Below are 25,542 nucleotides of genomic sequence, written 5' to 3' on the forward strand. Positions count from 1 at the left end.
ATGGAACATCTCCGCCGGTTAGAAACATTTAGGCTGGCCTGCCTACGATCCATCCTGGGTTTAACCAGACTGGATTGTGTGAGGAGCTCACAAATCCTTGAAAGATCTGGGCAGGGTCCCATCGGTGAGCTCCTCCGGCAGGCAAGGCTGCGATGGCTGGGTCATGTAGCCCGCATGCCCAGCCACCGCATGCCGAAACAGCTTTTATTCGGCCGGATTGAGGGGGCTAAGCGGGCGCGGCACGGGCTAGAGAAGAGATGGAGTGATGTGGTACAGGAGGACGTGGAGCTGAGTGGACTTGCCGATGACCGGTACCAGCGGTGTCAAGATCGGCCTCTCTGGAGGAGGCTCGTGAAGGATGCTACTGGGCAGTTGGAGGCAGTCGCCCTCCAACAACAACGGAGGGCGGAGGAGCGACGCTCACAACAGCGAGCGGAGCGCCGGGTGGCTAAAGCACAGCAGGTTGGCACAGTAGGGGGCACAGGTGGTGCATCAGCCAGTCATCTCAGTCAGTCGACCCGTGGCACCTGGGTCTGCCCCGTGACCTCCTGCCAGCGGGCGTTCGACACTTCACGTGGCCTCAGGGTGCACATAGCCTGGCACAAGCGTCGTGGTGACGTCACCGCCACTTAGTGGCGAATGGCGGTTGTTGTTGTGTGTACTGTGTGTGTCTGTGTGTGTGTGTGTCTGTGTGTGTGTGTGTCACTGTGTGTGTGTCACTGTGTGTGTCACTGTGTGTGTGTCACTGTGTGTGTGTCACTGTGTGTGTGTGTCACTGTGTGTGTGTGTCACTGTGTGTGTGTGACACTGTGTGTGTGTGTCACTGTGTGTGTGTGTCACTGTGTGTGTGTGTCACTGTGTGTGTGTGTCACTGTGTGTGTGTGTCACTGTGTGTGTGTGTCACTGTGTGTGTGTGTGTCACTGTGTGTGTGTCACTGTGTGTGTGTGACACTGTGTGTGTGTGTCACTGTGTGTGTGTGTCACTGTGTGTGTGTGTCACTGTGTGTGTGTGTCACTGTGTGTGTGTGTCACTGTGTGTGTCACTGTGTGTGTGTGTGTGTCACTGTGTGTGTGTGTCACTGTGTGTGTGTGACACTGTGTGTGTGTGTGTCACTGTGTGTGTGTGACACTGTGTGTGTGTGTCACTGTGTGTGTGTGTCACTGTGTCTGTGTGTCACTGTCTGTGTGTCTGTACGTGGGGTCGTTGGCGAGGTTGAGGAAGAGACAGACGTTGTCTGTGTGTGTGTCACTGTGTGTGTGTGTCTGTGTGTGTGTGTCACTGTGTGTGTGTCACTGTGTGTCTAAGTAGTGTGTGTGTGTATCTACGTGGGATCGTTGGCCAGGTTGAGGAAGAGACAGACGTTGTCTAGTGTGTCTGTGTGTGTCTGTGTGTGTGTGTCTGTGTGTGTCTATACGTGGGATCGTTGGCCAGGTTGAGGAAGAGACAGACGTTGTCCATGGAACCGTTCTCCTCAAAGTCCGACTTGAAGAAGCGTGCAGTCTCCATGTTCACCTACACACAGTGACACACACACACACATACACTTACACACACCTACACACAGTGACACACACACACTTACACACTTACACACACCTACACACAGTGACACACACACACAGTGTCACCTACACACACAGTGTCATACACACAGTGTCACACACAGTGTACACATACACAGTGTCACACACACAGTGACACACACACAGTGTCACACACAGTGTCACACACAGTGTCACACACACACACACAGTGACACACACACAGTGTACACACACACACTTACACAGTGTCTCACACACACTTACACACAGTGTACACATACACAGTGTCACACACAGTGTCACACACAGTGTCACACACAGTGACACACACACAGTGTCTCACACACACTTACACAGTGTACACATACACAGTGTCACACACAGTGTCACACACAGTGTCACACACACACACACAGTGACACACACACAGTGTACACACACACACTTACACAGTGTCTCACACACACTTACACACAGTGTACACATACACAGTGTCACACACAGTGTCACACACACATACACTTACACACAGTGTCACACACACAGTGTACACACAGTGACACACAGTGTCACACACACAGTGTACACACAGTGACACACAGTGTCATACACACAGTGTCACACACACAGTGTACACACAGTGACACACAGTGTCACACACACACACTTACACGGTGTCACCTACACACAGTGACAAACACACACATACACACTTACACACCTACACACAGTGTCATACACACAGTGTCACACACACAGTGTACACACAGTGACACACAGTGTCACACACTTACACACTTACACAGTGTCACCTACACACAGTGACACACACACACATACACACTTACACACACAGTGTCACACACAGTGACACACACACTTACACTTACACAGTGTCACCTACACACAGTGACACACACACTTACACAGTGTCTCACACACACTTACACACTTACACACAGTGTCACACACACACAGTGACACACACACACTTACACAGTGTCTCACACACACTTACACACAGTGTCACACACAGTGTCACACACACATACACACTTACACACTTACACACACAGAGTGTCACACACAGTGTCATACACACAGTGTCACACACACAGTGTACACACAGTGACACATAGTGTCACACACTTACACACTTACACAGTGTCACCTACACACAGTGACACACACACACATACACACTTACACACCTACACACAGTGTCATACACACAGTGTCACACACACAGTGTACACACAGTGACACACAGTGTCACACACACAGTGTACACACAGTGACACACAGTGTCACACACTTACACACTTACACAGTGTCACCTACACACAGTGACACACACACACATACACACTTACACACACAGTGTCACACACAGTGACACACACACTTACACTTACACAGTGTCACCTACACACAGTGACACACACACACACTTACACAGTGTCTCACACACACTTACACACTTACACAGTGTCACCTACACACAGTGACACACACACTTACACAGTGTCTCACACACACTTACACACTTACACAGTGTCACCTACACACAGTGTACACACACACATACACACTTACACACTTACACACACAGTGTCACACACAGTGACACACACAGTGTCACACACTTACACACCTACACACAGTGTACACATACAGTGTCACACACACTTACACTTACACACACTTACACACAGTGTACACACACACTTACACAGTGTACACACACACTTACACACCTACACACAGTGTCACACACAGTGTCACACACAGTGTACAGTGACACAGTGTCACACACTTACACACCTACACACAGTGTACACATACACAGTGTCACACACTTACACACCTACACACAGTGTCACACACACAGTGTCACCCACTTACACACACTTACACACACAGTGTCACACACTTACACACTTACACACACAGTGTACACACAGTCACACACAGTGTCACACACACAGTGTCACCCACTTACACACTTACACACACAGTGTACACACAGTCACACACACAGTCACACACACAGTCACACACACAGTGTCACACACTTACACACTTACACACACAGTGTACACACACACACAGTGTCACACACACAGTGTCACACACTTACACACTTACACACAGTGTACACACAGTCACACACAGTCACACACAGTGACACACACTTACACACTTACACGCACAGTGTACACATAGTGTACACACAGTCACACAGTCACACACACAGTGTCACACACTTACACACACAGTGTCACACACTTACACACACAGTGTACACACAGTGTACACACAGTCACACACAGTGTCACACACTTACACACACAGTGCCACACACACATACACACACTTACACACTTACATACATACACTTACACACACAGTCACACACACACACACAGTCACACACAGTGTCACACAGTCACACACACACAGACACACACACAGTGTCACACACACAGTGACACACACACAGTGTCATACACTTACACACTTACACACACAGTGGCACACACACAGTCACACAGTCACACATACATACATACACTTACACACACAGTCACACACACAGTCACACACACAGTGACAGAGTCACACACACACACAGTCATACACTTACACACACAGTGTCACACACACAATGACACAGTGACACACACACACAGTCACACACACACAGTGATATACAGTGTCACACACAGCCACACAGTGACACACACACAGTGACACACATACATACACTTACACACTTACACACACACAGTCACACACACTTACACACAGTCACACACACATACATACAGTGTCACACACACATACATAGTGTCACACTTACACACACTTACACACTTACATACTTACACACACACAGTGTTACAGACACAGTCACACACACACACAGACACACACACAGTCACACACACATACATACAGTGTCACACACATACAGTGTCACACACATACAGACACACAGTCACACACATACAGACACACAGTCACACACACAGACACAGTGACACACACACAGACACACACACACAGTGACACACACACTTACACACTTACATACTTACACACTCACAGTCACACACACACACAGTGTCACACACAGTGACACACACAGACACACACACAGTCACACAGTGTCATACAGTGTCACACACACACAGTGACACACACAGTGTCACGTACACACAGTGTCACACACAGTTTCACACACACAGTGACACACACAGTCACACACACAGTGTCACACACACAGTGACACACACACACAGACACACACACAGTGACACAAACATACAGTGTCACACACAGACACACACACAGTGACACACACAGACAGTGTCACACACACAGTGTACACACAGTGTCACACACACACACACAGTGTACACAGTGTCACACACACACACACAGTGACACACAGACACACACACAGTGACACACACACACAGTGTCACACACACAATGACACACAAACACAGTGACACACACAGTGACACACAAACACAGTGACACACACAGTGGCACACACAGACACACACACACAGAGTGTCACACACACAGTGACACACACACAGACAGTGTCTCACACACACACACAGTGACACACAGTGTTACACACACACAGACACAGTGACACACACACAGTGTCACACACACAGTGACACACAGTGTCACACACACACAGACACAGTGACACACACAGTGACACACACACACAGTGTCACACAGACACACACACAGACACACACACACAGACACACACACAGTCACACAGTCACACACAGACACACACAGACACACACAGACAAACACACACAGAGTGAGTGAGCGAGTGAATGAGTGAGTGAGTGAGCAAGTGAGTGAGCGAGTGAGTGAGCGAGTAAGTGAGTGAATGAGCGAGTGAGTGAGTTAACGAGTGAGTGAGTGAGCGAGTGAGTGAGTTAACGAGTGAGTGAGTGAGTTAACGAGTGAGCGAGTGAGCGAGCGAGTGAGTGAGCGAGTAAGTGAGTGAGTGAGCGAGTGAGTGAGTTAACGAGTGAGTGAGTGAATGAGTGAGTGAGTTAACGAGTGAGTGAATGAGTGAGTGAGTGAGCGAGCGAGTGAGTTAATGAGCGAGTGAGTGAGTGAGTTAACGAGTGAGCGAGTGAGTGAGCGAGTGAGTTGAGTTAACGAGTGAGTGAATGAGTGAGTTAACGAGTGAGTGAGTTAACGAGTGAGCGAGTGAGTGAGCGAGTAAATGAGTGAGTTAACGAGTGAGTGAGTGAGTGAATGAGTGAGTGAGTTAACGAGTGAGTGAATGAGTGAGTGAGTGAGCGAGCGAGTGAGTGAGTTAACGAGTGAGTGAGTGAGTGAATGAGTGAGTGAGTTAACGAGTGAGTGAATGAGTGAGTGAGTTAACGAGTGAGTGAGTGAGTTAACGAGTGAGTGAGTGAGTGAGTTAACGAGTGAGTGAGTAAGTGAGTGAGTGAGTTAACGAGTGAGTGAATGAGTGAGTGAGTTAACGAGTCAGTGAGTGAGTTAACGAGTGAGTGAGTGAGTTAACGAGTGAGTGAATGAGTGAGTGAGTTAACGAGTGAGTGAGTGAGTTAACGAGTGAGTGAGTAAGTGAGTGAGTGAGTGAGTTAACGAGTGAGTGAATGAGTGAGTGAGTGAGTTAACGAGTCAGTGAGTGAGTTAACGAGTGAGTGAGTTAACGAGTGAGTGAATGAGTGAGTGAGTGAGTTAACGAGTGAGTGAGTGAGTTAACGAGTGAGTGAGTGAATGAGTGAGTGAGTTAACGAGTGAGTGAATGAGTGAGTGAGTTAACGAGTGAGTGAGTGAGTTAACGAGTGAGTGAGTGAGTGAGTTAACGAGTCAGTGAGTGAGTTAACGAGTGAGTGAGTGAGTTAACGAGTGAGTGAATGAGTGAGTGAGTTAACGAGTGAGTGAGTGAGTTAACGAGTGAGTGAGTAAGTAAGTGAGTGAGTGAGTTAACGAGTGAGTGAATGAGTGAGTGAGTGAGTTAACGAGTCAGTGAGTGAGTTAACGAGTGAGTGAGTGAGTTAACGAGTGAGTGAATGAGTGAGTGAGTTAACGAGTGAGTGAGTGAGTTAACGAGTGAGTGAGTGAATGAGTGAGTGAGTTAACGAGTGAGTGAATGAGTGAGTGAGTTAACGAGTGAGTGAGTGAGTTAACGAGTGAGTGAGTGAGTGAGTTAACGAGTGAGTGAGTAAGTGAGTGAGTGAGTTAACGAGTGAGTGAATGAGTGAGTGAGTTAACGAGTCAGTGAGTGAGTTAACGAGTGAGTGAGTGAGTTAACGAGTGAGTGAATGAGTGAGTGAGTTAACGAGTGAGTGAGTGAGTGAGTTAACGAGTGAGTGAGTGAGTGAGTTAACGAGTGAGTGAGTAAGTAAGTGAGTGAGTGAGTTAACGAGTGAGTGAATGAGTGAGTGAGTTAACGAGTCAGTGAGTGAGTTAACGAGTGAGTGAGTGAGTTAACGAGTGAGTGAATGAGTGAGTGAGTTAACGAGTGAGTGAGTTAACGAGTGAGTGAGTGAGTTAACGAGTGAGTGAGTGAGTTAACGAGTGAGTGAGTGAGTGAGTTAACGAGTGAGTGAGTAAGTGAGTGAGTGAGTTAACGAGTGAGTGAATGAGTGAGTGAGTTAACGAGTCAGTGAGTGAGTTAACGAGTCAGTGAGTGAGTTAACGAGTGAGTGAGTGAGTTAACGAGTGAGTGAATGAGTGAGTGAGTTAACGAGTGAGTGAGTGAGTTAACGAGTGAGTGAGTGAGTTACCGAGTGAGTGAGTGAGTTAACGAGTGAGTGAGTTAACGAGTGAGTTAACGAGTGAGTGAGTGAGTGAGTTAACGAGTGAGTGAGTGAGTTAACGAGTGAGTTAACGAGTGAGTGAGTGAGTGAGTTAACGAGTGAGTGAGTGAGTTAACGAGTAAGTGAGTGAGTGAGTTAACGAGTGAGTGAGTGAGTGATTTAACGAGTGAGTTAACGAGTGAATGAGTGAGTGAGTTAACGAGTGAGTGAGTGAGTAAGTACCCCCATAGCGGCGAAGACGATAGCGAAGTTATCATTGCTGTGATCCATCACGTCCTTACCCTTCTTCACCAGTAAGTCAGTGAGTGAGTGAGTGAGTTAACGAGTGAGTGAGTGAGTGACTGAGTGTGTGGGTGAGTGAGTTAACGAGTGAGTGAGTGAGTTAACGAGTGAGTGAGTGTGTGGGTGAGTGAGTGAGTGAGTTAACGAGTGAGTGAGTGAGTAAGTAAGTGAGTGAGTTAACGAGTGAATGAGTGAGTGAGTTAACGAGTGAGTGAGTGAGTAAGTAAGTGAGTGAGTTAACGAGTGAATGAGTGAGTGAGTTAACGAGTGAATGAGTGAGTGAGTGAGTGAATGAGTGAGTAAGTACCCCCATAGCGGCGAAGACGATAGCGAAGTTATCATTGCTGTGATCCATCACGTCCTTACCCTTCTTCACCAGTCCACCCTGACGGCAGATCTGAGCCGCTATCTACGCGGACCACACACACAGACAAAGGTCCCCCGTGTAGCCTCGGCAGACTGTAGGGGCAAGTGCTGTTGGCGTCTATGAAGGCTGCGTGGAGACACGCAGAGGGGGTGGGGTTGCCAGTAGCGGCCGGGCATGGTGCTGATGATGATGATGATGTTACAGCTGATGATGATGATACTACTGATGATGATGATGACGTTACAGCTGATGATGAAGATGACGCTACAGCTGATGATGAAGATGACGCTACAGCTGATGATGATACTACTACTGATGATGATGATACTACTACTGATGATACTACTACTACTGATGATGATGACGCTACAGCTGATGATGAAGATGACGCTACAGCTGATGATGATGATACTACTACTGATGATGATGATACTACTACTGATGATACTACTACTACTGATGATGATGATACTACTACTGATGATACTACTACTACTGATGATGATACTACTACTGATGATGATGATACTAGTACTGATGATACTACTACTACTGATGATGATGATACTACTACTGATGATACTACTACTACTGATGATGATACTACTACTGATGATGATACTACTACTGATGATACTACTACTACTACTGATGATGATGACGCTACAGCTGATGATGAAGATGACGCTACAGCTGATGATGAAGATGACGCTACAGCTGATGATGATGATACTACTACTGATGATGATACTACTACTGATGATACTACTACTACTGATGATGATGACGCTACAGCTGATGATGAAGATGACGCTACAGCTGATGATGATACTACTACTGATGATGATGATACTACTACTACTACTGATGATGATGCTACAGCTGATGATGATACTACTGATGATGATACTACTGATGATGATGACGCTGCAGCTGATTATGATACTACTGATGATGATACTACTGATGATGATGCTACAGCTGATTATGATACTACTGATGATGATGATACTACTGATGATGATGACGCTACAGCTGATGATGATACTACTGATGATGATACTACTGATGATGATGATACTACTGATGATGATGATACTACTGATGATGATGATGATGACACTACAGCTGATGATGATGCTACAGCTGATGATGATACTGATGATGATAATACTGATGATGACGCTACAGCTGATGATGATACTACTGATGATGATACTGATGATGATACTACTGATGATGATGATACTGATGATGATAATACTGATGATGATGACGCTACAGCTGATGATGATACTACTGATGATGATACTGATGATGATGCTACAGCTGATGATGATACTGATGATGATAATACTGATGATGATGACGCTACAGCTGATGATGATACTAGTGATGATGATACTGATGATGATACTACTGATGATGATGATACTACTGATGATGACGCAACTACTACTTATGATGCTACTACAGCTGATGATGATGATGATACTATTACTGATGATACTATTAATGATGATGATGATACTACTGATGATACTACTTCTGATGATGATGATGATATTACAACTGATTATGATACTACTACTAATGATGATGATACTACTAGTGATGATGATGACACTACTATTACTGATGATGATGATACTACTACTACTGATGATGATACTACTACTGATGATGATACTACTACTACTGATGATGATACTACTACTACTGATGATGATACTACTACTGATGATGATACTACTACTGATGATGATGATACTACTACTACTGCTGATACTACTACTGCTGCTGATACTACTACTGTTGATGATGATGATGATACTACTGATGATGATGATACTACTGATGATACTACTTCTGATGATGATGATACTACAACTGATTATGATACTACTACTAATGATGATGATACTACTAGTGATGATGATGACACTACTATTACTGATGATGATGATACTACTACTACTACTGATGATGATACTACTACTACTGATGATGATACTACTACTGATGATGATGATGATGATACTACTACTGATGATGATGATACTACTACTGCTGCTGATACTACTACTGTTGATGATGATACTACTGATGATGATGATACTATTACTACTGATGATGATGATACTACTACTACTGATGATGATACTACTGATGATGATACTACTACTGCTGCTGATACTACTGCTGCTGATGGTGATGATACTACTACTGTTGATGATGATACTACTGATGATGATGATACTACTACTGATGATGATACTACTACTACTGATGATGATGATACTACTACTGCTGCTGATACTACTGTTGATGATGATGATGATACTACTACTGATGATGATGATGGTACTACTACTGATGATGATGATGGTACTACTACTGATGATGATACTACTACTGATGATGATGATACTACTACTGATGATGATACTACTACTGATGATGATGATACTACTACTGCTGCTGATACTACTGCTGCTGATGGTGATGATACCACTACTGTTGATGATTATACTACTACTGATGATGATGATACTACTACTGATGATGATGATACTACTGCTGCTGATACTACTGCTGCTGATGGTGATGATACTATTGTTGATGATGATACTACTACTGATGATGATGATACTACTACTGATGATGATACTACTACTGTTGATGATGATGATACTACTACTGATGATGATGATGATACTACTACTGATGATGATGATGATACTACTACTGATGATGATGATACTACTACTGATGATGATGATACTACTACTGATGATGATGATGATGATACTACTACTGATGATGATACTACTACTGATGATGATGATACTACTACTGATGATGATACTACTGCTGCTGATACTACTGCTGCTGATGGTGATGATACTACTACTGTTGATGATGATACTACTACTGATGATGATGATACTACTACTGATGATGATACTACTACTACTGATGATGATGATACTACTACTGCTGCTGATACTACTACTGTTGATGATGATGATGATACTACTACTGATGATGATGGTACTACTACTGATGATGATACTACTACTGATGATGATGATACTACTACTGATGATGATGATGATACTACTACTGATGATGATACTACTGATGATGATACTACTACTGCTGCTGATACTACTACTGTTGATGATGATACTACTACTACTGATGATGATACTACTACTACTGATGATGATGATACTACTACTGATGATGATGATACTACTACTGATGATGATGATACTACTACTGATGATGATGATACTACTACTGATGATGACACTACTACTGATGATGATGATACTACTACTGATGATGATACTACTACTACTGATGATGATACTACTACTACTGATGATACTACTACTGATGATGATGATGATACTACTACTACTGATGATGATGATACTACTACTACTGATGATGATGATACTACTACTACTGATGATGATGATACTACTACTGATGATGATACTACTACTGCTGCTGATGCTACTACTGATGATGATGATACTACTACTGCTGCTGATACTACTACTACTGATGATGATGATACTACTACTGCTGCTGATACTACTGCTGCTGATGGTGATGATACTACTACTGTTGATGATGACATTACTACTACTGATGATGATGATACTACTACTGATGATGATACTACTACTGATGATGATGATACTACTACTGCTGCTGATACTACTACTGCTGCTGATACTACCACTGTTGATGATGATACTACTGATGATGATGATACTACTGATGATACTATTACTACTGATGATGATGATACTACTACTACTGATGATGATACTACTGATGATGATACTACTACTGCTGCTGATACTACTGCTGCTGATGGTGATGATACTACTACTGTTGATGATGATACTACTACTGATGATGATGATGATACTACTACTGATGATGATACTACTACTACTGATGATGATGATACTACTACTGCTGCTGATACTACTACTGTTGATGATGATGATACTACTACTGATGATGATGGTACTACTACTGATGATGATGATGGTACTACTACTGATGATGATGATACTACTACTGATGATGATACTACTACTGATGATGATGATACTACTACTGCTGCTGATACTACTGCTGCTGATGGTGATGATACCACTACTGTTGATGATTATACTACTACTGATGATGATGATACTACTACTGATGATGATGATACTACTACTGATGATGATACTACTGCTGCTGATACTACTGCTGCTGATGGTGATGATACTACTGTTGATGATGATACTACTACTGATGATGATGATACTACTACTGATGATGATACTACTACTGTTGATGATGATGATACTACTACTGATTATGATGATGATACTACTACTGATGATGATGATGATACTACTACTGATGATGATGATACTACTACTGATGATGATGATACTACTACTGATGATGATGATGATACTACTACTGATGATGATACTACTACTGATGATGATGATACTACTACTGATGATGATACTACTGCTGCTGATACTACTGCTGCTGATGGTGATGATACTACTACTGTTGATGATGATACTACTACTGATGATGATGATACTACTACTGATGATGATACTACTACTACTGATGATGATGATACTACTACTGCTGCTGATACTACTACTGTTGATGATGATGATGATACTACTACTGATGATGATGATGGTACTACTACTGATGATGATGATACTACTACTGATGATGATGATACTACTACTGATGATGATGATGATGATACTACTACTGATGATGATACTACTGATGATGATACTACTACTGCTGCTGATACTACTACTGTTGATGATGATACTACTACTACTGATGATGATACTACTACTACTGATGATGATGATACTACTACTGATGATGATGATGATACTACTACTGATGATGATGATACTACTACTGATGATGATACTACTACTACTGATGATGATACTACTACTACTGATGATACTACTACTGATGATGATGATGATACTACTACTACTGATGATGATGATGATACTACTACTACTGATGATGATGATACTACTACTACTGATGATGATGATACTACTACTGATGATGATGATACTACTACTGCTGCTGATGCTACTACTGATGATGATGATACTACTACTGCTGCTGATACTACTACTACTGATGATGATGATACTACTACTGCTGCTGATACTACTGCTGCTGATGGTGATGATACTACTACTGTTGATGATGACATTACTACTACTGATGATGATGATACTACTGTTGATGATGATACTACTACTACTGATGATGATGATACTACTACTGCTGCTGATACTACTACTACTGATGATGATGATGATACTACTACTGATGATACTACTACTGATGATGATGATACTACTGCTGCTGATACTACTACTGATGATGATACTACTGATGATGATGATACTACTACTGACCTCGTTGTGGGGTAAGCCAGCAGCGGAGAAGATTGGGATCTTCTGCCCGCGGGCGATGCTGTTCATGGTATCAATGGCGGAGATCCCTGTCTGGATCATCTCCTCGGGGTAGATGCGGGACTGGGGGTTGATGGGCTGGCCTGGGATGGGGGCAGAGGGAGAGAGTGGCATAGAGACCCCCAACAGAGACACACAGAGACCCATAGAGACCCATAGAGACACACAGAGAGACACACAGAGACACACAGAGACACACAGAGACACACACAGACCCATAGAGACACACAGAGAGACACACAGAGAGTGAGTGGTGAGTGAGTGGTGAGTGAGTGAGTGGTGCGTGAGTGGTGAGCGAGTGGTGAGTGGTGAGTAGTGAGTGGTGAGTAGTGAGTGAGTGGTGAGTAGTGAGTGAGTGGCGAGTGAGTGGTGAGTGAGTGGTGAGCGAGTGGTGAGTAGTGAGTGAGTGGTGAGTAGTGAGTGAGTGGTGAGTAGTGAGTGAGTGGCGAGTGAGTGGTGAGTGAGTGGTGAGTGAGTGAGTGGTGAGTGAGTGGTGAGTGGTGAGTGAGTGGTGAGTGGTGAGTGAGTGGTGCGTGAGTGGTGAGTGAGTGGTGCGTGAGTGGTGAGTGAGTGGTGAGTGAGTGGTGAGTGGTGAGTAGTGAGTGGTGAGTGAGTGGTGAGTAGTGAGTGAGTGGTGAGTAGTGAGTGAGTGGCGAGTGAGTGGTGAGTGAGTGGTGAGTGAGTGAGTGGTGAGTGAGTGGTGAGTGAGTGGTGAGTGGTGAGCGAGTGAGTGGTGAGTGAGTGGTGAGTAGTGCGTGAGTGGTGAGTGAGTGAGTGGTGAGTGAGTGGTGAGTGAGTGCGTGGTGAGTGAGTGGGTGGTGAGTGAGTGGGTGAGTGGTGAGTGAGTGGTGAGTGAGTGAGTGGTGAGTGAGTGAGTGGGTGGTGAGTGAGTGAGTGACTGACTGAGTGAGTGGTGAGTGAGTGGGTGGTGAGTGAGTGGGTGAGTGACTGACTGAGTGAGTGAGTGGTGAGTGAGTGACTGACTGAGTGGGTGGTGAGTAGTAAGTGGTGAGTAGTAAGTGGTGAGTAGTGGTGAGTAGTGGTGAGTGAGTGAGTGACTGACTGAGTGAGCGACTGACTGAGTGGTGAGTAGTGGTGAGTAGTGGTGAGTGAGTGGTGAGTCAGTGGGTGAGTGACTGACTGACTGAGTGGGTGAGTGACTGACTGACTGAGTGGTGAGTAGTGGTGAGTGAGTGGTGAGTGAGTGAGTCAGTGGGTGAGTGACTGACTGACTGACTGAGCGAGTGGTGAGTAGTAAGTGCTGTTGCATACGAGCCTTTTCCAAAATCACCAACAATATCGGCCGACATATACATTTTAACAATGAAGGAAACAACGCATCAAAAAAACACGCAAACACAGATGGAGATCACAAACAGGGCACAAATAAGTAAATACAAACAACAGATCTCTCGAGGCCAGGATGTTAGCAGCTATCGGCGAAGATCTCCGGATGAACAAGAGTTTGATGTGCCCTAAGCGAGGTGCAACGCAGAGGGAAGCCCTCCGCAAGCCAGACACGGAGGGAGCGGCCAGCTAAACCAATGTACAAATGCGATAACAAGAATCAGCTCAAGTTAGCGCTCCCCCAATTAAGACCAGGTGCATCAGGTGCAGCATCAGGTGCAGCATCAGGTGCATCAGGTGCAGCATCAGGTGCAGCATCAGGTGCATCAGGTGCATCAGAGGCATCCTCAACCAATTATCAATTCGACATCAAAGGATTTTCACCTTCAAAAACTTTTCACCGCGATAACACACAAAGCTTGCTTACGGACGGACATATCCCCATCAACCCCGACCACCTTTGTATCTCCCGCAGAGCGCGAGGAAGGAATTTCACGCCGTAGCGAGGAAATGCTTCGTGTGGCAAAGACAAAGGTCCCCCGTGTAGCCTGTGACAGGCTGTAGGGGCAAGTGCTGTTACACAGACACAAAGATCCCCCATGTAGCCTGTGACAGGCTGTAGGGGCAAGTGCTGTTACACACACAGACAAAGATCCCCCGTGTAGCCTGTGACAGGCTGTAGGGGCAAGTGCTGTTACACACACAGACAAAGATCCCCCGTGTAGCCTGTGACAGGCCGTAGGGCCAAGTGCTGTTACACACAGACACAGACAAAGATCCCCCGTGTAGCCTGTGACAGGCTCTAGGGGCAAGTGCTGTTACACACAGACACAGGCAAAGATCCCCCATGTAGCCTGTGACAGGCTGTAGGGGCAAGTGCTGTTACACACACAGACACAGACAAAGATCCCCCGTGTAGCCTGTGACAGGCTGTAGGGGCAAGTGCTGTTACACAGACACAGGCAAAGGTCCCCCGTGTAGCCTGTGACAGGCTGTAGGGGCAAGTGCTGTTACACACAGACAAAGGTCCCCCGTGTAGCCTGTGACAGGCTGTAGGGGCAAGTGCTGTTACACACAGACAAAGATCCCCCGTGTAGCCTTAACAGACTGTAGGGGCAGGTGCTGTTAGCGAGCACCTATGAAGGCCGGAACGGTACACGAGGGGGTGGGTGGCCAGCACCACGCCCGACCGCCTTTGTCTCTCCCCAGTGGCGATGTTTACTACACACCGCACCAGTTACTCATTTGAGGCCGAGTCGACCTAGGGGAGGCCCGGGACCGGTTCGGATAATCGTCACTGGTGTTGGCCGTGAGCGGGAATCGAACCCGGGGTCGCCAGGTTCATAGCGCAGCGTAGCGCTAACCACTACTACACTACCGACCATAGCACCGGTAGAGTCACGTTGAACACCGGGTAAAGTCGCCACGTTGAAGGGAAAACAATAAAATAATAAAATTCTCACGACGTTTCGACCATAACACCGGTAGAGTCACGTTGAACACCGGTAAAAGTCTCCACGTTGAAGGGAAACAATAAAATAATTAAAATATAAACAATAAAATAATAAAATTCTCACTGACGTTTCGACCGTAACACCGTTTGCGTTCCGGCGAAACGTTCGCGAGAATTTTTTTTATTGTTTTATATATATTTTAATTATTTTATTGTTTCCCTTCAACGTGGTGACTTTACCCAAAGAGCTAAGAATATGAATACGGAATTAAAGAGCAGAGCCGAATCGACTCTCTCTCTCAGGCACGCTCACAACACCTACAGAACAGCATACGATCAATTGCGTTGTTCCAATTCATAACACAATCCTCGTCACCGAGGCTCGACCTGATAATCCAGAACGCCCTGCATTATCATAACCACGCCCACTCGCATAAATTAATACGATTAGCTCTTGAATCAGCATAATTTATGTGCGCAATTAACATGATTTTGGGTAAATTATGTGAATTTAATTTAATTTTTATTTTTTTTCCCCATCAATTTTCATAGCACCTACATATACAACAGTGGTGAGTAGTGTGTGGTGAGTGGTGAGTGAGTGGTGAGTAGTGGTGAGTAGTGTGTGAGTAGTGGTGAGTAGTGAGTGGTGAGTAGTGGTGAGTAGTGAGTGACTGACTGAGTGGGTGAGTGGGTGAGTGACTGACTGAGTGAGTGAGTGGTGAGTAGTAAGTGGTGAGTAGTGGTGAGTAGTGGTGAGTAGTGTGTGAGTAGTGAGTGGTGAGTGAGTGAGTGGGTGAGTGGGTGAGTGAGTAGTGAGTGAGTGGTGAGTAGTGGTGAGTGGTGAGTAGTGGTGAGTAGTGAGTGACTGACTGAGTGGGTGAGTGACTGACTGAGTGAGTGACTGACTGAGTGAGTGAGTGGTGATTAGTGGTGAGTAGTGAATGGTGAGTAGTGAGTGGTGAGTAGTGGTGAGTAGTGGTGAGAAGTGAGTGACTGACTGAGTGGGTGAGTGACTGACTGAGTGAGTGAGTGGTGAGTAGTGAGTGAGTGGTGAGTAGTGGTGAGTAGTAAGTGGTGAGTAGTGAGTGACTGACTGAGTGGGTGAGTGAGTGAGTGGTGAGTAGTGGTGAGTAGTAAGTGGTGAGTAGTGGTGAGCAGTGAGTGGTGAGTAGTGTGTGAGTAGTGAGTGGTGAGTAGTGAGTGGTGAGTAGTGGTGAGTAGTGAGTGGTGATTAGTGGTGAGTAGTGAGTAGTGAGTGGTGAGTGAGTGGTGAGTGAGTGAGTGGTGAGTGAGTGGGTGGGTGACTGACTGAGTGAGTGGGTGGGTAAGCGAGTGAGTGAGTGAGTGGTGAGTAGTGGTGAGTGGTGAGTAGTAAGTGGTGAGTAGTGGTGAGTAGTGAGTGGTGAGTAGTGGTGAGTAGTGAGTGGTGAGTAGTGTGTGAGTAGTGAGTGGTGAGTGAGTGAGTGGTGAGTGAGTGACTGAGTGAGTGAGTGGGTGAGTGAGTGAGTAGTGAGTGAGTGAGTGAGTGGTGAGTAAGTGGTGAGTAGTGGTGAGTAGTAAGTGGTGAGTAGTGGTGAGTAGTGGTGAGCAGTGAGTGGTGATTAGTGAGTGGTGAGTGAATGGGTGAGTGACTGACTGAGTGAGTGGTGGTGAGTGGTGGTGAGTAGTGGTGAGTGGTGAGTGAGTGGTGGTGAGTGGTGGTGAGTAGTGGTGAGTGGTGGTGAGTAGTGGTGAGTAGTGGTGAGTGGTGAGTAGTGGTGAGTAGTGGTGAGTAGTGGTGAGTGGTGAGTAGTGGTGAGTGGTGAGTAGTGGTGAGTGGTGGTGAGTAGTGGTGAGTGGTGAGTGAGTGGTGGTGAGTGGTGGTGAGTAGTGGTGAGTGGTGGTGAGTAGTGGTGAGTAGTGGTGAGTGGTGAGTAGTGGTGAGTAGTGGTGGTGAGTAGTGGTGAGTAGTGAGTGAGTGGTGAGTAGTGGTGAGTAGTGAATAGTGGTGAGTAGTGGTGAGTAGTGGTGGTGAGTAGTAGTGGTGAGTGGTGGTGAGTAGTGGTGAGTGGTGGTGAGTAGTGGTGAGTGGTGGTGAGTAGTGGTGAGTGGTGAGTGAGTGGTGGTGAGTGGTGGTGAGTAGTGGTGAGTGGTGAGTGAGTGGTGGTGAGTGGTGGTGAGTAGTGGTGAGTGGTGGTGAGTAGTGGTGAGTAGTGGTGAGTGGTGAGTAGTGGTGAGTAGTGGTGGTGAGTAGTGGTGAGTGGTGAGTGAGTGGTGGTGAGTGGTGGTGAGTAGTGGTGAGTGGTGAGTGAGTGGTGGTGAGTGGTGGTGAGTAGTGGTGAGTGGTGGTGAGTAGTGGTGAGTAGTGGTGAGTGGTGAGTGGTGAGTAGTGGTGAGTAGTGGTGAGTGGTGAGTAGTGGTGAGTGGTGAGTAGTGGTGAGTGGTGGTGAGTAGTGGTGAGTGGTGAGTGAGTGGTGGTGAGTGGTGGTGAGTAGTGGTGAGTGGTGGTGAGTAGTGGTGAGTAGTGGTGAGTGGTGAGTAGTGGTGAGTAGTGGTGAGTAGTGGTGAGTGGTGAGTAGTGGTGAGTGGTGAGTAGTGGTGAGTAGTGGTGAGTAGTGGTGAGTGGTGAGTGAGTGGTGAGTGGTGAGTGGTGGTGAGTAGTGGTGAGTGGTGAGTGAGTGGTGGTGAGTGGTGGTGAGTAGTGGTGAGTGGTGGTGAGTAGTGGTGAGTAGTGGTGAGTGGTGAGTAGTGGTGAGTAGTGGTGAGTAGTGGTGAGTGGTGAGTGGTGAGTAGTGGTGAGTAGTGGTGAGTAGTGGTGAGTGGTGAGTGAGTGGTGAGTGGTGAGTAGTGGTGAGTAGTGGTGAGTGGTGGTGAGTAGTGGTGAGTAGTGGTGAGTGGTGAGTGGTGAGTAGTGGTGAGTAGTGGTGAGTGGTGAGTGAGTGGTGAGTAGTGGTGAGTAGTGGTGAGTGGTGGTGAGTAGTGGTGAGTAGTGGTGAGTGGTGAGTAGTGGTGAGTGGTGGTGAGTGGTGAGTGAGTGGTGAGTAGTGGTGAGTAGTGGTGAGTGGTGGTGAGTAGTGGTGAGTAGTGGTGAGTGGTGAGTAGTGGTGAGTGGTGGTGAGTGTAGTGGTGAGTAGTGGTGAGTAGTGGTGAGTGGTGAGTGGTGAGTAGTGGTGAGTGGTGGTGAGTGTAGTGGTGAGTAGTGGTGAGTAGTGGTGGTGAGTGGTGAGTAGTGAGTGAGTGGTGAGTGGTGAGTAGTGGTGAGTAGTGGTGAGTGGTGAGTAGTGGTGAGTAGTGGTGAGTGGTGAGTAGTGGTGAGTAGTGGTGAGTAGTGGTGAGTGGTGAGTAGTGGTGAGTAGTGGTGAGTGGTGAGTAGTGGTGAGTAGTGGTGAGTAGTGGTGAGTGGTGGTGAGTAGTGGTGAGTAGTGGTGAGTAGTGGTGAGTGGTGAGTGGTGAGTAGTGGTGAGTGGTGGTGAGTGTAGTGGTGAGTAGTGGTGAGTAGTGGTGGTGAGTGGTGAGTAGTGAGTGAGTGGTGAGTGGTGAGTAGTGGTGAGTGGTGGTGAGTAGTGGTGAGTGGTGAGTGACTGACTGAGTGAGTAGTGGTGAGTAGTGAGTGGTGAGTAGTGGTGAGTAGTGGTGAGTGGTGAGTGACTGACTGAGTGAGTAGTGGTGAGTAGTGAGTGGTGAGTAGTGGTGAGTAGTGGTGAGTGGTGAGTAGTGGTGAGTGGTGAGTGGTGGTGAGTAGTGGTGAGTGGTGAGTAGTGGTGAGTGGTGAGTGGTGGTGAGTAGTGGTGAGTGGTGGTGAGTAGTGGTGAGTGGTGGTGAGTAGTGGTGAGTAGTGGTGAGTGGTGAGTAGTGGTGAGTGGTGAGTGCTGGTGAGTAGTGGTGAGTGGTGAGTAGTGGTGAGTAGTGAGTAGTGGTGAGTAGTGGTGAGTAGTGGTGAGTGGTGAGTAGTGGTGAGTAGTGAGTAGTGGTGAGTAGTGGTGAGTGGTGAGTGAGTGGTGGTGAGTAGTGAGTGAGTGGTGAGTGGTGAGTAGTGGTGAGTGGTGAGTAGTGGTGAGTAGTGAGTAGTGGTGAGTCGTGGTGAGTGGTGAGTGAGTGGTGGTGAGTAGTGAGTGAGTGGTGAGTGGTGAGTAGTGGTGAGTGGTGAGTAGTGGTGAGTAGTGAGTAGTGGTGAGTAGTGGTGAGTAGTGGTGAGTGGTGAGTGAGTGGTGGTGAGTAGTGAGTGAGTGGTGAGTGGTGAGTAGTGGTGAGTAGTGAGTAGTGGTGAGTAGTGGTGAGTAGTGAGTGGGTGAGTGACTGACTGACTGAGTGGTGAGTAGTGGTGAGTAGTGAGTAGTGGTGAGTAGTGGTGAGTAGTGAGTGAGTGGTGAGTGACTGACTGAGTGAGTAGTGGTGAGTAGTGAGTGGTGAGTAGTGGTGAGTGGTGAGTGACTGACTGAGTGAGTAGTGGTGAGTAGTGGTGGTGAGTAGTGGTGAGTAGTGGTGAGTGGTGAGTGTAGTGGTGAGTAGTGGTGAGTGGTGAGTGGTGGTGAGTAGTGACTGGTGAGTGACTGACTGAGTGACTGGTGAGTAGTGGTGAGTGGTGAGTGACTGGTGAGTAGTGACTGGTGAGTGACTGACTGAGTGAGTGGTGAGTAGTGGTGAGTAGTGAGTGACTGACTGAGTGAGTGGTGAGTGAGTGGTGAGTGAGTGGTGAGTGAGTGGTGAGTGAGTGGTGAGTGAGTGGTGAGTGAGTGGTGAGCTCACCCTGGATGTCCAGGTAGTCCTCGGCCAGCACTGGGGGTCCCTTGTCAATGGGTTTGCCGGAACCGTTGAACACACGGCCTGAAGCAGCAGCACACACACAGCGTCATACACACAGCGTCATACACACAGCGTCATACACACACACAGCGTCATACACACACACAGCGTCATACACACATACACACAGCATCATACACACACACAGCGTCATACACACAGCGTCATACACACAGCGTCATACACACACAGCATCATACACACACACAGCGTCATACACACACACACAGCGTCATACACACAGCGTCACACACACACAGCGTCATACACGCAGCGTCAAACACACAGACACACAGCATCATACACACACACAGCGTCATACACACACACACAGCGTCATACACACAGCGTCACACACACACAGCGTCATACACGCAGCGTCAAACACACAGCGTCATACACACACACAGCATCACACACACACAGCGTCATACACACAGCGTCATACACACAGCGTCATACACACAGCGTCATACACACACACACAGCGTCATACACACACACACAGCGTCATACACACAGCGTCATACACACAGCGTCATACACACAGCGTCATACACACAGCGTCATACACACACACACACAGCGTCATACACACAGCGTCATACACACAGCGTCATACACACACACACAGCGTCATACACACAACATCATAGACACACACACAGCGTGATACACACAGCGTCATACACACACACACAGCATCCCACACACAGCATCATACACACAGCGTCATACAAACAGCGTCATACACACAGCGTCATACACACACACACAGCATCACACACACAGCGTCACACACACAGCGTCACACACACAGCGTCACACACACAGCGTCATACACACAGCGTCACACACACAGCGTCACACACACAGCGTCATACACACAGCGTCATACACACAGCGTCATACACACAGCGTCATACACACCCACAGCATCACACACACACAGCGTCATACACGCAGCGTCATTCACACAGCGTCATACACACAGCGTCATACACACAGCGTCATACACACACACAGCGTCATACACACACACAGCATCATACACACACAGCATCATACACACAGCGTCATACACACAGCGTCATACACACAGCGTCATACACACACAGCGTCATACACACACAGCATCATACACACAGCATCATACACACACACAGCGTCATACACACAGCGTCATACACACAGCGTCATACACACACACACACAGCGTCATACACACAGCGTCATACACACACAGCGTCATACGCACAGTGTCATACACACACAGCGTCATACACACAGCGTCATACACACAGCGTCATACACACAGCATCATACACACACACACAGCATCATACACAGCATCATACACACAGCGCCATACACACAGCGTCATACACACAGCATCATACACACAGCGTCATACACACAGCGTTATACACACAGCGTCATACACACAGCGTCATACACACAGCATCATACACACAGCATCATACACATACACACAGCATCATACACACAGCATCATACACACACACAGCATCATACACACAGCAGCACACACACAGCATCATACACACACACAGCATCATACACACACACAGCGTCATACACACACACAGCGTCATACACACACAGCGTCATACACACACAGCGTCATACACAGTGTCACACACACAGCATCATATACACACACAGCATCATACACACAGTATCATACACACAGCGTCATACACAGCATCATACACAGCATCATACACACAGCATCATACACAGCATCACACACAGCGTCACACACACACAGCATCATACACACACAGCGTCATACACACACACAGCGTCATACACACAGCATCACACACAGCATCACACACACACAGCATCATACACACACAGTGTCATACACACACAGCGTCATACACACAGAGCGTCATACACACAGCGTCACACACACACAGCATCATACACAGCATTATACACACACAACGTCACACACAGCGTCACACACACAGCATCATACACACACAGCGTCATACACACACAGCGTCACACACCCACAGCGTCATACACACAGCGTCACACACAGCATCATACACACACAGTGTCATACACACACACAGCATCATACACACAGTGTCACACACACATAGCATCATACACACAGATTCATACACACACAGCATCACACACACAGCATCATACACACACAGCATCACAGACACACAGCGTCACACACACACAGCATCATACACACAGCATCACACACACAGCGTCATACACACACAGCGTCACACACACACAGCGTCACACACACACAGCATCACACACACGGCATCACACACACAGCGTCACACACACAGCATCATACACACACAGCACCATACACACAGTATGATACACACAGCGTCATACACAGCATCATACACAGCATCATACACACACAGCATCACACACACGGCATCACACACACAGCGTCACACACACAGCATCATACACACACAGCACCATACACACAGTATGATACACACAGCGTCATACACAGCATCATACACAGCATCATACGCACAGCATCATACACACACACAGTGTCATACACACAGCGTCATACACACACAGCGTCATACACACAGCGTCACACGCACACAGCATCATACACAGCATTATACACACACAGCGTCACACACAGCATCACACACACAGCATCATACACACACACAGCGTCATACACACAGCGTCACACACACAGCGTCATACACACAGCGTCACACACAGCATCATACACACACAGAGTGTCATACACTCACACAGACATACACACACACAGACACACACACACACAGACACACACACACAGACTCACACACACGGCATCACACACACACACAGCATCACACACACAGCATCACACGCACATGGCATCACACACACAAAGCAGTACACTCACACAGCATCACACACACAATGCCCCCCGAGCGTCACACCGTGTGCGACACACCGTGTGTGTCACACCGTGTGCGTCACTCCGTGTCTGTGTGTGTGTCTGTGTGTCTGTGTCTGTGTGTGTGTCTGTGTCTGTGTGTGTCTGTCTGTGTGTGTGTGTATCTGTGTGTGTGCCTGTGTGTGTGTGTGTCTGTGTGTGTGTGTGTGTGTCTGTGTGTGTGTCTGTGTGTGTGTGTCTGTGTGTGTGTCTGTGTGTGTGTCTGTGTGTCTGTGTGTGTGTGTGTGTCTGTGTGTGTGTGCGTCACTCCGTGTCTGTGTGTGCGTCACCCACCCAGCATGTCCTCTGACACCGGAGTGCGAAGGATGTCCCCTGTGAACTCGCAAGTGGTCTTGCGGGCATCAATACCGGACGTTCCCTCAAACACCTGCACAGAGACGCACGCAGATAGACAGAGACACACACACATAGACACACACTCACACAGACACACACACACAGACACACACAGACACACACACACACAGACACACACACACACACATAGACACACACACATACATAGACACACACATACATACATAGACACACACATACATACATAGACACACACATAGACACAGACACACAGACACATAGACACACACACAGACACATAGACACACACATAGACACACACACTCAAATTGCCACACCACGTGAACCAGAAGACATACAGAGAGGCGGCCACAACACGCACCACGTGAACCAGAAGATGTAACAGAGACCCCGGCCACACCACGTGAACTAGAAGATGTAACAGAGATATCTGGCCACACCACGTGAACCAAAAGATGTAACAGAGACCCCGGCCACACCACGTGAACCAGAAGATGTGACAGAGATATCCGGCCATACCACGTGAACCAGAAGATGTGACAGAGATACCCGGCCACACCACGCGGACCAGAAGATGTAACAGAGATATCCGGCCACACCACGTGAACCAGAAGATGCAACATAGATATTCGGCCACACCACGTGGACCAGAAGATGTAACAGAGAGATACCCGGCCACACCACGTGAACCAGAAGATGTAACAGAGATACCCGGCCACACCACATGAACCAGAAGATGTGACAGAGATACCCGGCCACACCACGTGGACCAGAAGATGTGACAGAGATACCCGGCCACACCACGTGAACCAGAAGATGTGACAGAGATATCCGGCCACACCACGTGGACCAGAAGATGTGACAGAGATACCCGGCCACACCACGTGAACCACAAGATGTGACAGAGATATCCGGCCACACCACGTGAACCAGAAGATGTGACAGAGATATTCGGCCACACCACGTGAACCAGAAGATGTGACAGAGATATCCGGCCACACCACGTGAACCAGAAGATGTGACAGAGATATCCGGCCACACCACGTGAACCA

The 25,542-nt window shown here is 46.9% G+C and overlaps 1 protein-coding gene across 1 annotated transcript in view; it reads right to left on the reverse strand.

The window, feature by feature from the left end:
• The window catches only part of LOC116937901 (V-type proton ATPase subunit B-like), a 63,061-nt gene that overhangs the window by 19,318 nt on the left and 18,201 nt on the right, over positions 1-25,542 (reverse strand). Inside the window, exons 4-8 of the mRNA XM_076064597.1 lie at positions 24,446-24,539; positions 21,130-21,207; positions 13,545-13,684; positions 7,978-8,079; positions 1,416-1,513 (exon numbers count right to left, since the gene is read on the reverse strand). Of these exons, the coding sequence (XP_075920712.1) occupies positions 1,416-1,513; positions 7,978-8,079; positions 13,545-13,684; positions 21,130-21,207; positions 24,446-24,539 (512 nt within the window). The remainder of the gene's footprint in view (positions 1-1,415; positions 1,514-7,977; positions 8,080-13,544; positions 13,685-21,129; positions 21,208-24,445; positions 24,540-25,542) is intronic.

Source organism: Petromyzon marinus, unplaced genomic scaffold, assembly GCF_048934315.1.
Source record: "Petromyzon marinus isolate PM22_M1 ecotype Great Lakes invasive population unplaced genomic scaffold, UKy_Petmar_22M1.pri1.0 PM_Scaffold_54, whole genome shotgun sequence".
Taxonomy (NCBI): Eukaryota; Metazoa; Chordata; class Hyperoartia; order Petromyzontiformes; family Petromyzontidae; genus Petromyzon; species Petromyzon marinus.